Here is a 16591-nt window from a genome sequence, read left to right on the forward strand (position 1 = left end):
GAGGAAAATTTATAGCAATAAATGCCCACATGAGAAGCAAGGAAAGATCTAAAATTGACATCCTATCATCAAGATTGAAAGAGCTAAAGGAGCAAGATTAAAAAAACTTAAAAGCTAGCAGAAGACAAGAAATAACTAAGATGAGAGTAGAACTGAAGGAGATAGAGACACCAAAAAAAACCTTCAAAAAAATCAATAAATACAATAAATACAGTAGCTGGATTTTGAAAACATCAACAAAATAGACAGACTGCTAGCCAGATTAATAAAAAAGAGAGAAGAATCAAATAGATGCAATAAAAAATGATAAAGGGGATATCATCACCAATTCCACAGAAATACAAATTACAATCAGAGATTACTACAAACACCTCTATGTACATAAACCAGTAACCCTGGAAGAAATGGATAAATTCCTGGACACTTGCATTCTACCAAGCCTAAACCAGGAAGAAGGTGAAACCATGAATAGACCAATAACAAGGGCTGAAGTTGAGGCAGCAATTAATAGCCTACCAACCAAAAAAAGCCCAGGTCCGGATGGATTCACAGCCGAATTCTACCAGACGTACAAAGAGGAGCTGGTACCACTCCTTTAGAAACTATTTCAAACAATCCAAAAAGAGGGAATCCTTCCCAAATCATTTTATGAGACCAACAGCATCCTGATACCAAAACCTGGCAGAGACTCAACAAAAAAAGAAAACTTCAGGCCAATATCCTTAATGAACACAGATGCAAAAATCTTCAATAAAATACTGGCAAACCAACTGCAACAGTACATCAAAAAGCTTATTCATCACAATCAAGTAGGCTTCATCCCAGGGATGCAAGGCTAGTTCAGCATACCCAAGTCTATAAATGTAATCCACCACATAAACAAAACCAAAGACAAAAAACACATGATTATCTCAATAGATGTAGAGAAGGCGTTTGACAAAATTCAACAGCCCTTTATGCTGAAATCTCTCAATAAACTAGGTATCGACGGAACATATGTCAAAATAATAAAAGCTATTTATAACAAACCCACAGCCAATATCATACTCAATGGGCAAACACTGGAAGCATTACCTTTGAAATCGGGCACTAGACAAGGATGCCTTCTCTCATCACTCCTATTCAACATAGTATTGGAAGTTCTAGCCAGAGAAATCAGGCAAGAAAAAGAAATAAAGGGCATTCAATTAGGAAAGGAGGAAGTCAAATTGTCTCTATTTGCAGATGACATGATTGTATATTTAGAAGACCCCATCGTCTCAGCCCAAAATCTCCTGAAACTGATAAGCAACTTCAGCAAAGTCTCGGGATACAAAATCAATGTGCAGAAATCACAAGCATTCCTATACACCAATAAAAGACTTAAAAAGAGCCAAATCAAGAACGAACTGCCATTCACAATTGCTACAAACAGAATAAAATACCTAGGAATACAACTAACAAAGGATGGAAAGGACCTCTTCAAGGAGAACTACCTCTTCAAGGAGAACTACAAATCACTGCTCAAGGAAATAAGAGAGGACACAAGCAGATGGAAAAAACATTCCAGGCTCATGGTTAGAAAGAATCAATATTGTGAAAATGGCCACATTGCCCAAAGTAATTTATAGATTCAATGCTATTCCCATCAAGCTACCTACCATCCTCTTCACAGAACTGGAAAAAACCACCTTAAACTTCATATGGAACCAAAAGAGAGCCTGCACAGTCAAGTCAATTCTAAGCAAAAAGAACAAAGCTGGAGGCATCATGCTACCTGACTTCAAACTACTACAAGCCTATGGTAATCGAAATAGCATGGTACTGGTAACAAAACAGAGATAAGACCAACGGAACAGAACAGAGGCCTCGGAGGCAACGCCACACATCTACAACCATCTGATCTTTGTCAAACCTCACAAAAACAAGCAATGGGCAAAGGATCCTCTGTTTAATAATGGTGCTGGGAAAACTGGCTAGCCATGTGCAGAAAGCAGAAACTGGACCCCTTCCTGATACCTTACACAAAAATTAACTCCAGATGGATTAAAAACTTAAACATAAGACCTAACACCATAAAACCCTAGAAGAAAACATAGGCAAAACCATTCAAGACACAGGCATAGGCAAGGACTTCATGACTAAAACACCAAAAGCAATCGCAACAAAAGCCCAAATAGACAAATGGGATCTAATTAAACTCCAGAGCTTCTGTGCAGCAAAAGAAACAATCATTAGAGTGAACCAGCAACCAAAACAATGAGGAAAAATTTTTGCAATCTACCCATTTGACAAAGGGCTAATATCCAGAATCTACAAAGAACTAAAACAGATTTACAAAAAAAAACAAAGAACCAAAAAAAACAAACATTCAAAAGTGGGCGAAGGATATGAACAGACACTTTACAAAAGAAGACATATATGAGGCCAACAAACATATGAAAAAATGCTCATCATCACTGGTCATTAGAGAAATGCAAATCAAAACCACATTGAGATACCATCTCACACCAGTTAGAATGGAGATCTTTATTTTCTGGAGTCAAGAGATTCTGGAGAGGATGAGGAGAAATAGGAACACTTTTACACTGTTGGTGGGAGTGTAAATTAGTTCAACCATTGTGGAAGACAGTGTGGCGATTCCTCAGGGACCTAGAAATAGAAATTCTATTTGACCCAGCAATCCCATTACTGGATATATCCAAAGGATTATAAATTGTTCTATTATAAGGACACATGCACAGGAATGCTCACTGCAGCACAGTTTACAATAGCAAAGACCTGGAACAACCTAAATGCCCATCGATGAAAGACTGGACAAGGAAAATGTGGCACATATACACCATGGAATACTATGCAGCCATAAAAATTGATGAGTTTGTGTCCTTTGTAGGGACGTGGATGAATCTGGAAACCATCATTCTCAGCAAACTGAGACAAGAACAGAAAATCAAGCATCACATGTTCTCACTCATAGGCAGGTATTGAACAATGAGAACACATGGGCACAGTGAGGGGAACATCACACACTGGGGTCTGTTGTGGGGGAACAGGGGAGGGACAGCAGGGGGAAGGGAGGTTGGGGAGGGATAACATGGGGAGAAATGCCAGATATAGGTGACTGGGGGATGGAGGCAGCAAACCACATTGCCATGTATGTACCTATGCAACAATCCGGTATGTTCTGCACATGTACCCCAGAACCTAAGGTGCATTAAAATGTAAATATATATATATATATAAAAGAAAATCCAAAAGCTGAACAGACCAGTAACAAGTAAGGAGATCAAACCCATAATAACATGTTCTCTAACAAAGAAAACCCTGAGACCCAATGGCTTCATTGTTGAATTATACCAACCATTTAAATAACTAGTACTTATCCTAGTCAACCTACTCCAAAAGATAGAGTAAGAAGAGTAATAGAGTAATCCTGGCCATTTTACAAAATGAGTATTATCTTAATACAAAAACTGGATAAAGACACGTCAAAAAAGGAAACTACAGGCCAATATCCCTGATGAATACTGATGCAAAAACCCTCAATAAAATATTAGCAAGATAAATTATGTGACACATTGAAAAAAGGTCATCATGACCAAATGTGATTTAGTCGAGGGATGCAAAGATGGCTTAACATATGCCAATCAATCAATGAGATATATCATATAAATGGAATGAAAGACAAAACCATATGATCATTTCACTTGATGCTGAAAAGGCATTTGGTAAAATTCAACACCCCTTCAATGTTTTCCCCTCACAGTGTTAACTCTATGCAAAATATTCACCACAGTGCAGCAAAGCTCCTGGGGCCAGAATGCCTCTCTAGATTCCTCCTCTCTGGGCAGGGCATCTCTGAAAGAAAGACAGCAAACTCCCATCTCCCTGGGACAGAGCAGCTGGGGGAAGGGGCAGCTGTGGGTGCAGCTTCAGCAGACTGAAACATTCCTGCCAGCTGGCTCTAAAGGAGCAGCAGACCTCCCAGCACAGCACTCAATCTCTGCTAAGGGACAGACTGCCTCCTTAAGTGGGTCCCTGACCTGCATGCCTCCTGACTGAGAGACATCTCCCAGCAGGGGTTGACAGACACCTCATACAGGAGATCTCTAGCTGGCATCAGATGGTTGCCCCTCTGGGACAAAGCTTCCAGAGGAAGAAGCAGGCAGCAATCTTTGTTGTTCTGCAGCCTCCGCTGGTGATACCCAGGTAAACAGGGTCTAGACCTCCAGCAAACTCCAGTAGACCTGCAGAAGAGGGGCCTGACTATTAAGAGGAAAACTAACAAACAGAAAGCAGTAACATCAACACCAACAAAAAGGACGCCCACAGAAAAACCCCATCCAAAGGCTGTCAGCATCAAAGATCAAAGGGAGATAAATCCATGAAGATGAGGAAAAACCACTAGAAAAATGCTCAAAATTCCAAAAACCAGAATGCCTCTTCTCCTCCAAATGATCACAACTCCTCTCCAGGAAGGGCAAAAACTGGAACAGAGAATGAGATTGATGAATTGACAGAAGTGGGCTTCAGAAGGTAGGTAATAACAAACTCCTCTGAGCTAAAGGAGCATGTTCTAACACAATGCAAGGAAACTAAGAACCTTAATAAAAGGTTACAGGAAATGCTAACCAGAATAACCAGTTTAGAGAATAACATAAATCACCTGATGGAGCTAAAAACATAGCACAAGAACTCTCAGAAGCATACACAAGTATCAATAGCCAAATCAATTGAAGAACAACTTAATGAAATAAAGCATGAATACAAGGTTAGAGAAAAAAGAATGAAAAGGAATAAACAAAGCCTCCAAGAAATATGGGACTATGTGAAAAAAACAAAAAAATACGATCAATTGGTATACCTTAAAGTGATGAGTAGAATGGAACGAAGTTGGAAAACACTCGTCAGTGTATTATCCAGGAGAACTTCCCCAACCTAGAAAGACAGGCCAACATTCATATTCAGGAAATACAGAGAACACCACTAAGATACTCCTCAAGAAGAGCAACCCCAAGACACATAATAATCATCAGATTCTCCAAGGTTGAAATGAAGGAAAAAATGTGAAGGGCAGCCAGAGAGAAAGATCAGGTTACCTACAAAGGGAAGCCCATCAGACTAACAGCAGATTTCTCTGCAGAAACCCTACGATCCAGAAAAGAGTAGGAGCCAATATTCAACATTCTTAAAGAAAATAATTTCCAGCTGGGAGTGGTGGCTCACGTCTGTAATCCCAGCACATTGGAAGGCCAAGGTGGGCAGATCACAAGGTCAGGAGTTCAAGACCAGACTGGCCAACATGGTGAAACCCTGTCTCTACTAAAAAATATAAAAATTAGCTGGGCATGGTGGCTCATGCCTGTAATACCAGCTACTTGGGAGGCTGAGGTAGGAAAATTGCTTGAACCAGGATCCTGGAGGTGGAGGTTGCAGTGAGCCGAGATCGTGCCACTGCACTCCAGCCTGGGCTACAGAGCAAGACATCATCTCAAAAAAAAAGCATTTTCAACCCAGAATTTCATATCCCCCAAGCTAAGCTTCATAAGCTAAGGAGAAATAAAATCCTTTACAGACAAGCAAATGCTAAGGAATTTTGTCACCACCAGGCCTGCCTTACAAAAGCTCCTGAAGGAAACACTAAATATGGAAAGGAAAATCCAGTACCAGCCACTGCAGAAACATAACAAAATATAAAGACCAACAACACTATGAAGAAACTACATCAACTAATATGCAAAATAAACAGCTAGCATCATGATGATAGGATCGAATTCACACATAATAATATTAATCTTACATGTAAATGGGCTAAATGCCCCAATTAAAAGACACAGACCAGCAAATTGGATAAAGAGTCAAGACTCACCGGTATGCTGTATCCAAGTGACCCATCTCACATGCAAAGACACACATAGACTCAAAATAAAGGGATGGAGGAATATTTACCAAGCAAATGGAGAAGAAAAAAAAAAAAGCAGGGTTTGCAATCCTAGTCTCTGATGTTAAAACAGACTTTAAACCAACAAAGATCAAAAGAGACAAAGAAGGGCATTACATAATGGTAAAGGAATCAATGCAACAAGAAGAGCTAACTATTCTAAATATATATGCACCAAATATAGGAGCACCCAGATTCATAAAGCAAGTTCTTAGAGACCTACAAAGAGACTTAAACTCCCAAAAGATAATAGTGGTAGGCTTTAACTGTCCACTACTGTCTCACATGGACTTTAACACCCCACAGTCAATATTAGGCAGATCAATGAGACAGAAAATTAACAAGGATATTCAAGACTTGAACTCAACTCTGGACCAAGTAGACCTAATAGACATCTATAGAACTCTTCACCCCATTTCAAGAAGGATTTCAAGAAGAAAAGAGACAGTAATCAAATAGACACAATAAAAACTGATAAAGGGTATATCACCACTGATCCCACAGAAATACAAACTACCACCATAGCATAATATTAACACCTCTATGCAAATAAACTAGATAATCTAGAAGAAATGGATAAATTCCTGGACGCAAACACCTTCCCAAAACTAAACCAGGAAGAAGTTGAATCCCTGAATCAGTAACAAGTTCTGAAATTGAGGCAGTAATTAATAGCCCACCAAACAAAAAAAGCCAAGGACCAGACAGATTCACAGCCGAATTTTACCAGAGGTGCAAAGAGGAACTGGTACCATTACTTCTGAAACTATTCCAAACCATAGAAAAAAGGGGGACTCCTCCCTAACTCATTTTATGAGGCCAGCATCATCCTGATACCAAAACCTGGCAGATACACAACAAAAAAAGATTTCAGGCCAATATCCCTGATGAACATCAATGTAAAAATCCTTAATAAAATACTGGCAAACCAAATCCAGCAGCACATCAAAAAGCTTAACCACCATGATCAAGTTGGCTTCCTCCCTGGGATGCAAGGCTGGTTCAACAGACACAAATCAATAAACATAATCCATCACATAAACAGAACCAATGACAAAACCACATGATTATCTCAATAGATGCAGAAAAGGCCTTTAATAAAGTTCAACACCTCTTCATGCAAAAAACACTCAATAAACTAGGTATTGATGAAACACATCTCAAAATAATAAGAGCTTTTATGACAATCCCATAGCCCATATCATACTGAATCAGCAAAAGCTGGAAGCATTCCCTTTGAAAACCAGCACAAGACAAGGATGCCCACTCTCACTACTTCTATTCAATGTAGTATTGGAAGATCTGGCCAAGGCAATCAGGCAAGAGAAATTCAAATAGGAAGAGAGGAAGTCAAACTGTCTCTATTTGCAGATGACATGATCATATATTTAGAAGACTCCATCGTCTCAGCCCAAAAATTCCTTAAGCTGATAAGCAACTTCAACAAAGTCTCATGATGCAAAATCAATGTGCAAAAATCACAGGCATTCCTATACACCAGTAATAGACAAACAGAGAGCCAAATCATGAGTGAACTCCCATTCACAACTGCTACAAAAAGAATAAAATGTCTAGGAATACAACTAACAAGGGACATGAAGGATCTCTTCAAGCAGAACTACAAACCACTGCTCAAGGAAATAAGAAAGCACACATACAGATGTAGAAATATTCCATGCTCATGGTTAAGAAAAATTAATATCAAGAAAATGGCTATACTGCCCAAAGTAATTTATAGATTCAATACTATTCCCATCAAGCCACCATTGACTTTCTTCAGATAACTAGAAAAAACTACTTTAAATTTTATATGGAACCAAAAAAGAGCCCATATAGCCAAGACAATCCTAAGCAAAAAGAACAAAGCTGGAGGCATCACGCTACCTGAAATTAAACTATACTATAAGACTACAGTAACCAAAACAGCATGGTACTGGTACCAAAACAGATATATAAACCAATGAAACAGAACGGAGGCCTCAGAAATAACACTACACATATACAGCCATCTGATCTTCAACAAACCTGACAAAAACAAGCAATGGGGAAAGGATTCTCTATTTAATAAATGGTGCTGGGAAAACTGGATAGCCACATGCAGAAAACTGAAACTGGACCCCTTCCTTACACCTTATACAAAAATTAACTAAAGATAGATTAAAGACTTAAACATAAAACCTAAAACAATAAAAACCCTAGAAGGAAACTGAGGCAATACCATTCAGGACACAGGCATGAGCAAAGACTTCATGACTAAAACTCCAAAAGCAATCACAACAAAAGCCAAAATTGACAAACAGAATCTAATTAAACTAACGAGCTTCTGCACAGCAAAAGAAACTCTCATCAGAGTGAACAGGTAGCCTACAGAATAAGAGAAAATTTCTGCAATCTATCCATCTGACAAAGAGCTAATATCCAGAATCTGTAAGAAACTTAATCAAATTTACAAGATAAAAACCACCCCATCAAAAAATGGGTGAAGGATATGAATAAACACTTTTCAAGAGGACATTTATGCAGCCAACAAACATATGAAAAAAAAGCTCATCATCATTGGTCATTAGAGAAATGCAAATCGAAACCACAGTAAGATACCATCTCATGCCAGTTAGAATGACAATCATTAAAAAGTAAGGAAACAACAGATGCTGGCAAGGATGTGGAGAAATAGGAACTCTGTTACACTGTTGGTGGCAGTGTAAATTAGTTCAACCACTGTGGAAGACAGTGTGGCAATTCCTCAAGGACCTAGAAATAGAAATTCCATTTGACCCAGCAATCCCATTACTAGGTATATACTCAAAGGATTATAAATCATTCTACTGTAAAGACATGCACCCATATGTTTATTGCAGTGCTATTCACAATAGCAAAGACTTGGAACCAACCCAAAAGCTTATCAGTGACAGACTAGATAAAGAATATGTGGCACATATATACAATGGAATACTATGCAGCCATTAAAAAATGAGTTTATGTCCTTTGCAGGGACATCGATGAAGCTGGACATCATCATTCTCAGCCAACTAACAGAGAAGCAGAAAACCAAACACCACATGTTATTACTCATAAGTGGGAGTTGAACAATGAGAACACATGGACACAGGGAGGGGAACATCACACACTGGGGCCTGTTGGGGGGTGGGGGACAAGGAAAGAGAAAGCACTAGGACAAATACCTAATGCATGTGGGGCTTAAAGCCTAGATGACAGGTTGATGGGTGCAACAAACCACCATGACACATGTATACCAATGTAACAAACCTGCACATTCTGCACATGTATCCCAGAATTTAAAGTTTAATAAAAAATAAAAACAATATAACCATTACACACAAGGAGCTCAAACAATCTATAGAAACAGATCTAATAATGATTTTTAAATAAGCAAGAGAATCAGACATTTCTCAAAAAGAAGACATATGAATGGCAAACAGGCATACAAAAAGGTAGTCAACATCAATGATCATCAATGAAATGCAAATCAAAACTACAAGGAGACATCACCTCACCCCAGTTAAAACAGCTTTTATACAAAAGACAGACAATAAGTAACAAATGCTGGCAAGGATGTGGAAAAAAGAGAACCCTACCACACTTGGTGGGAATATAAATTAGCATAAGCACAACTTTGAGAAGAGTGTGGAGGGTCCTCAAAAAACTAAAAACAGAGCTACCACATGTTCCAGCAATCTCACTGCTAGGTATATACCCAAAACGAAGGAAGTCAGCATATTAAAAATATATCTGCCTTCCTATATTTATTGCAGCACTATCCACAATAGCCAAGATTTGGAAGCAATCTAAATGTCCATTAACAGAAGAATAAAGAAAATGTGGTGCTTATACACAACGGAGTACTACTCAGCCATAAAAAATGAGATCCTGTCATTTGCAAAAACATGAAAGGGACTTGAGGCCATTATGTTAAGTGAAATAAGACAGGCCTAGAAAGAAAAACATCACATGTAGGAGGTAAATATTAAGGCAATCAAACTCACAGAGAATAAAAGGATTGATTACCAGAGGCTAAGAATGATAGTTGAAGGGTGAGAGGGTGATGAAATGGTTAATAGGTACAAAAAAAATAGTTGGAAAGAATGAATAAAACCAAGTATTTGATAGCACACTATAGGCAATAAGAATTTAAGTGTATATTTTTAAATAACTAAACGAATATAATTGAATTGTTTGTAACAAAGAATAAATGCTTGAGGTGATGGATACCCATTTCCCCTGATGTGATTATTATATATTGCGTGGCTATATACAAATGTTTCATGCACCCTATAAATATATATACCTGCAACGTACCCTCAAAAATTAAAAATTAAAAAACAACTGAAGAATAAATTTAACCAAGAAGGTGAAATACCTGCACATAGAAAACTATGAGATGCTTAGCCAGGCATGGTGGCTCACACCTGTAATCCTAGCATTTTGGGTGGCTGAGGCGGGTGGATCACCTGAGGTTGGGAGTTCAAGAACAGCCTGACCAACATGGAGAAACCTAGTCTCTACTAAAAATACAAAATCAGCCAGGCATGGTGGCGCATGTCTGTAATCCCAGCTACTTAGGAGGCTGAGGCAGGAGAATCACTTGAACCCAGGAGGCGGAGGTTGCAGTGAGCCATGATCACACCATTGCACTCCAGCCTGGGTAACAAGAGCAAAACTATGTCTCAAAAAAAAAAAAAGAAAAGAAGAAAGAAAGAAAGAAAGAAAGAACTATGAGACACTGATGAAAAAAACTGAAGACAAAAATAAATGAAAAGATAGTCCATGCTCATGAATCAGAAGAATTAATATTGTTAAATTATCCATACTACCCAAAGCAATATATAAGTTTGACATAATCCCTATCAAAACTGTAATGGCCTTCCTCAGAGGAAAAAAAAAAAAATCCTAAAATTCATATGGAAACATAAAGAACCTAAAACAATTCTGAGAAAGAATAACAAGGTTGGAGGAATTATATTTCCTGATTTAAAATTATATAACAAAGCTATAGTCAAAACAGTGTGGTACTATCATAAAAGCAGACACATACACCAACAGAACAAAACAGAGAACCTAGAAACAAACCCAAGCAGATATGGTCAACTAATTTTTGGCAGGGGCATCAATAGGACACAATGAGGAAAGACGCATCTTTTCAATAAATGATGCTAAGAAAACTGGAATTTCACACACAAAAGACACTGGACCCTTATACCATACATTAAAATCAGTTTAAAATGGATAAAAGACCTAAATGTAAGGTCAGAAACTACAAAACTCCTAGAAAAGAACATAGGGGAAAATCTCCTGGACACTGACATTGGTAATGATTTTGGGGTATCAAACCAAAAGCTCAGGCCACAAAAGCAAAAATAAATAAATAGGACTACATCAAAGTAAAAAGGCTCTGTACAACAAAAGATATAATCAACAAAACGAAATAGCAGCCTAAAAACTTAGAAAAATATTGGCAAACAATATATCTGATGAGGTTAATACCCAAAATTTACAAAGAACTCATACAACTCAACAGTAGAAAAACAAATAATCCAATTTTTTTAAATGAACAAACAATCTAAATAGACATTTCTTCAAAGAAGACAAATCACCAACAAGTACATCAAAAGGTATTTAACATCATTAATCATGAGGATAATGCAAATCAAAACCACTATGAGATACCACATCACAGCTGTTAAGGTGGCTATTATTTTTAAAAAGTCAAAAAATAACAAATGTTTGCAAGAGTATGCAGAAAGAGTACTTAAAAACAGAACTACCATATGAGCCAGCAATCCCTTCGCTGGGCATACACCCAAAGGAAATAAAGTCATCACTTAAAGATTCTGCATTCCTATGTTCATTGCATCATTATTCACAATAGCCAAGATATGGAAAGAACCTAAATGTCTGTTGATAGACAAATGGATAAAGAATCTGTGGTACATATACAATGAAATGTTACTCAGCCTTTAAAAAGAATGAGACCTTTTCATTTACCACAACATGGCTGAGTCTGAAGGACATTATGTTAAGTGAAACAAGCCAGACACACACACAAAATATATTGTATGATCTCACTAATTAAATATGGAATCTACAAAAAGAAATTAAATATACAGAGACAGAAAGTAAAACAGTGGTTACCAGGGACAGATGGGGCAGAGAGGATGAAAGGAGAAGATGCTGGTCAGAGGATACAAAGTGGCCAAATATGTAGGATGAACAAGTCTAGAGATCTAAAGTACAACATGAGCACTATAGATAATAAAACTGTACTGTATGTGGAATTCATGTTAAATAAGTACATTTTAGCTGTTCTCGCCATAAAACAAAACAAAAAAATGGGTAACTCTGTGAAATGACAGATATGTTAATTTATTTCAATGTAATAATCTTTATATTAACTACATATATCCCACAACATCAGGTTGCATAGCTTAAATACACAAAATACAACTTACTAAAAATAAATAAATAAAAGGATAATTACATTTAAACTTGAGTTTTAGAGGTAAAACTCAAGAAAAAAGGGCAAATCAGGGCAGGGTGGCTAAGAAATTTTGGGGGTGATAGATGTGTCCTTATCTTGACTGTGGGGATGGTTTCACAGGTATATACTTACATCAAAACTTACCAAATTGTACCCTTTAAATATGGGCCATTTATTATATACCAATAACACCTCAAAAAAAAGTTGCTAAAAAAATCTTTTTAACTCCTGATTAAAAAAACTATAAAATGTTATTGGAAAGATATACGATGTTCATAAATTGGAAAACTAGATATTATAAAGATTTCAGTTCTCTTCAAATTGACCTATAGAAACAATGTAATCCAATCAAGATCCCAGAATTCTAATAATTTCATTTGCTGATTTCAAAATGTATATGGAAATGCAAAAGGCAAAGAACACATAAGACAAGCTTAAAGAATAACAAAGAAATTACTCTATCCATATCACAACTAAATATAAAGCAACAGTAATCAAGATAGTAGAATAATGGCACTTCAATAGACAAAAAACCAGGGGATCAAAGAGTCCAGAAACAGATGTTTGCACATAGGAACAATTGATTTATAACAAAGATAAGACTGTAAAGTAGTGGGGAAAGAGTAGTCCTTTTAATAAATGGAACTGAATCAATTAAACTTTCTGGTAAAATGTATTTCTCCTAATTCATACCACAAACAAATGCCAATTCCAAGTAAATATCACATCTAAATATGAAAGATAAAACCATAAACTTCTAAACAATTACATCAGAGAACATCTCTGTGATCTAAGTATAGGGAATGACTTCTTAAACAGATCAAAAAAGTACTAACCACAAAAGAAAAGACAGAAAATTAAACTGGATTAAAATTCAATAGGAGGTCCCATTAAGAACATTATAAAAATGAAAAGAAACAGCTGCAAGATGGGAGATGATATGTGCAATACCCAAAACTGATAAAGGGCTCATATAGAAAATAATATAGGCCAGGCGCAGTGGCTCACGCCTGTAATCCCAACGCTCTGGGAGGCCTAGGTGGGCTGATCACCTGAGGTCAGGAGTTCAAGACCAGCCTGGTCAACACAGTGAAACCTCATCTCTACTAAAACTACAAAAAAATTAGCTGGGCATGGTAGTGCATGCCTGTAATCCCAGCTACTAGGGAGGCTGAGGCAGAAGAATCACTTAAACTCAGGAGGTGGAAGTTGCAGTGAACTGAGATCATGCCATTGCACTCCAGCCTGTATGACAAGAGCAAAACTCTGTCTCGAAAAAAGAAAGAAAAAGAAAATATATAAAGACCTCCTACAAAACAAAAACAAAAAGACAATCAACCCAATTGAAAAGTGGACCAAAGATGCACAATGGCCTTTCAAACAAGAAAATAACCAACAGCCTACAAACATGAAAATATGTTTATCATCAGTAGTAATCATGAAATGCAAAAGAAAACAAAAATGTGATACCATAAACACCTATCATAATGGCTATTATTAAAAGGACATATAATAGCAAGTGTTGGAAAGAAGAGCAACATGCATTCTCATACACTGTTATTGGGAGTGTAAATTAGTGCAACCACTTTGGAAATCTATTTGTTGGTGTCTACTAAATTTGAAGGCATCTAGGATCTGCACTCCATATTAAGTACCATCAGAAATGCATGCACATGTACACTAAATATTGAATGAGTGGTCATAGCAGTATTATCCATAATAGCCCCAAATTTAAAATAATCCAACTATCTATCTGTAGCTATCGAATGCTAAAATATATTGCCGTATATCCACACAACGGAATACCAAGAAACAATAAAAATGAGCCAAATGCAAGAATCTGACACAAAACCCATAAATATTACAATCCTAATGATTAGCAAAAGAAGTCAGAGACCAAAGAAACATGTCCTATATGGTTCCATTAATACAAGGAGTTCAAAACAGGGGAAATTATAGGGTTAAAGGGCAAAATAGTGATTACCTTTAGAAAGCAAGGAGGAATTAATAATTGGAAAGAGAAATGAGAACTTTTCTTGGATGCTGGTAATATACTATTTCTAGATCTGAGACATGATTAAATAGGCATGTTCAACTCATGATAATTCACCAAGCTATACCACCGATACATGTATTTTCTTTATGTATACCTCCAAATTTTAAAAATTAAAAGCAAGAATAAAAGAAGATAAAACTTCAGCAGTTTCCCTTGTCAAATAACAGGTTCCACTCTAGAATTTATAAGACAGAATATTACTTAGGAAGTTAAAGAGGACCTTAGAGCAGCATGCTTAAATGTGTACTTCAGCTCTTATTTAGTATGTAAATCAGACAATAGCACAGATTTCCTGCCGTGTGAACTACTGCAATTAACTGTGAAAAGCACCAATCTGTTAATCTCAGAAAAGACCTTTTCTTGAAGTATGTGATGTTTTAGATATTTTAGACTGGTACAATTTAAATTGAAGGTGTCCTTGGTAAGCTGGAAAAAATCTACAACTTTATGCAAAAAAAGGAAATATAATATATCTTGACATCACACATTAGCTACCACATTGCCATATATTAATTGCAAAGATGTTACCTACTTCAACAGAAGACAGGTATTGTATCTTCATCTTTCCAAGGTTCTTCACAAAATACTTAATACCAAAACCACAAAAGAAAAGTACTTTTATGTAGCCAAGTGTTCATTCATATTTCTGAAATAGGCAAATTTCACTACAAGAGAAATTTTCAAATACCTTATTTTCAAAAAGATCAACTAAGTTGCACAATAGATACTGACCAAGAGTGGTCATCGCAGTATTAGCCATAGTAGCACCAAATTTAAAATAATCCAACTATCTATCTGTAGCTATAGTATATTAAAATATATTGCCATATAGCCATACAACAGAATACCAAAGAACAATAAAAATGAATAAAATGCAACTAAGTTGATCTTTTTGAAAATAGGGTATACCCATCTCTTAGCACATTCAGCCAATAAATTCAAATTCCAAAATGAACTCAACATATCTATGTAAGGAACTGTAAACAAATTAACAACTGGAGAAAAATTATCTACTTTTACTAGGAAATTTTCCATTTGAATAAAATATATTAAGAAAAAAATGCTGCTAACTTTCCTTATCTTGAAAAAAAAGATATTATGAAAAATGAATACACAAATAAATACACTCCTGAAGTTGACAAATTTGCAGCAGTTTAGGGACCATTAACAGGTTTCTCCTAAAAAGAAAAACTGATGATATAAAGAAATGTACACTAAATGACTGTATTTTTTTTACTTTAATTCCACTAAGGGTGGTGATTTGATAAAAATAAATCACTGAACAATGAGTGTCAACAATATGATTCTGAGACAATAAAGCTTGGGAATTAGGAGTATTTTCAACTGGAACCATATCAGACAAAAACAGACAGCAAAGAGGTCTTTGTAGCAATTATAACCTACACACATGTGAGATGACCTAAAAATGGGCAGTGCCACAAAACCACTATGAAAAGCATTCTGCATTTCTCAAATATCATTTAATAAAAACTATAGAAAAATCACTGAGCCAGTAAAACCTAAATTATCTTTCAAATAGTCATAATAAACTCAGTTAAAAGAAATGTTGACTCTATCTCTAGTATGCTAATACTGTAATGTAAGTCCCTAAATATAAATACCAAATAAATATACATAAACATAAATATACGAAATATAAATAGCCAAAATTCATGAACATTTTATAAGAGCTACAAGAACATACTTTTAGACAACATGGGACATATCACCCAGAAGGTTAAAATCTACTAAACTTCATTGCAATTATGACCAGCCCATCTACCCCCATGTGTGAAATAAAACTTTTTAGAGAAAAAGAGGTCTCACCACTTCTTGTTTCTGGGCTTCATTAAGTTTTTCAGTCAATTCTTCCAAAGCCCTTTTTGTTTCCGCATCCGACCTCAGTCAAAAAAAATATATATATATATTTTACTTGGATATTTAGAAAACGTACAGAACTAGTGAAATGTATAACATGCTAATTTATGTTATTACAAAATATTCTACTTTAGTGGTTCTCAAATGTTATAAACATCTGAAACACCTGGAAGGCTTGTTAAAACAGACTGCTGGATCCCTCCCCCCCACCCCCAAATTTCAAATCAGCAATTCTCAGATG

The 16591-nt window shown here is 36.3% G+C and overlaps 1 protein-coding gene across 1 annotated transcript in view; it reads right to left on the reverse strand.

Moving 5' to 3' along the window:
• Positions 1 to 16591, reverse strand: part of CEP128 (centrosomal protein 128) — a 449972-nt gene that overhangs the window by 378249 nt on the left and 55132 nt on the right. Inside the window, exon 8 of the mRNA XM_064375102.1 lies at positions 16300 to 16372. Within this exon, the coding sequence (XP_064231172.1) occupies positions 16300 to 16372 (73 nt within the window). The remainder of the gene's footprint in view (positions 1 to 16299; positions 16373 to 16591) is intronic.

This window comes from Aotus nancymaae, unplaced genomic scaffold (assembly GCF_030222135.1).
Source record: "Aotus nancymaae isolate 86718 unplaced genomic scaffold, 86718_ANA_hifiasm-v0.15.2.pri h1tg000011l, whole genome shotgun sequence".
Classification (NCBI taxonomy): domain Eukaryota; kingdom Metazoa; phylum Chordata; class Mammalia; order Primates; family Aotidae; genus Aotus; species Aotus nancymaae.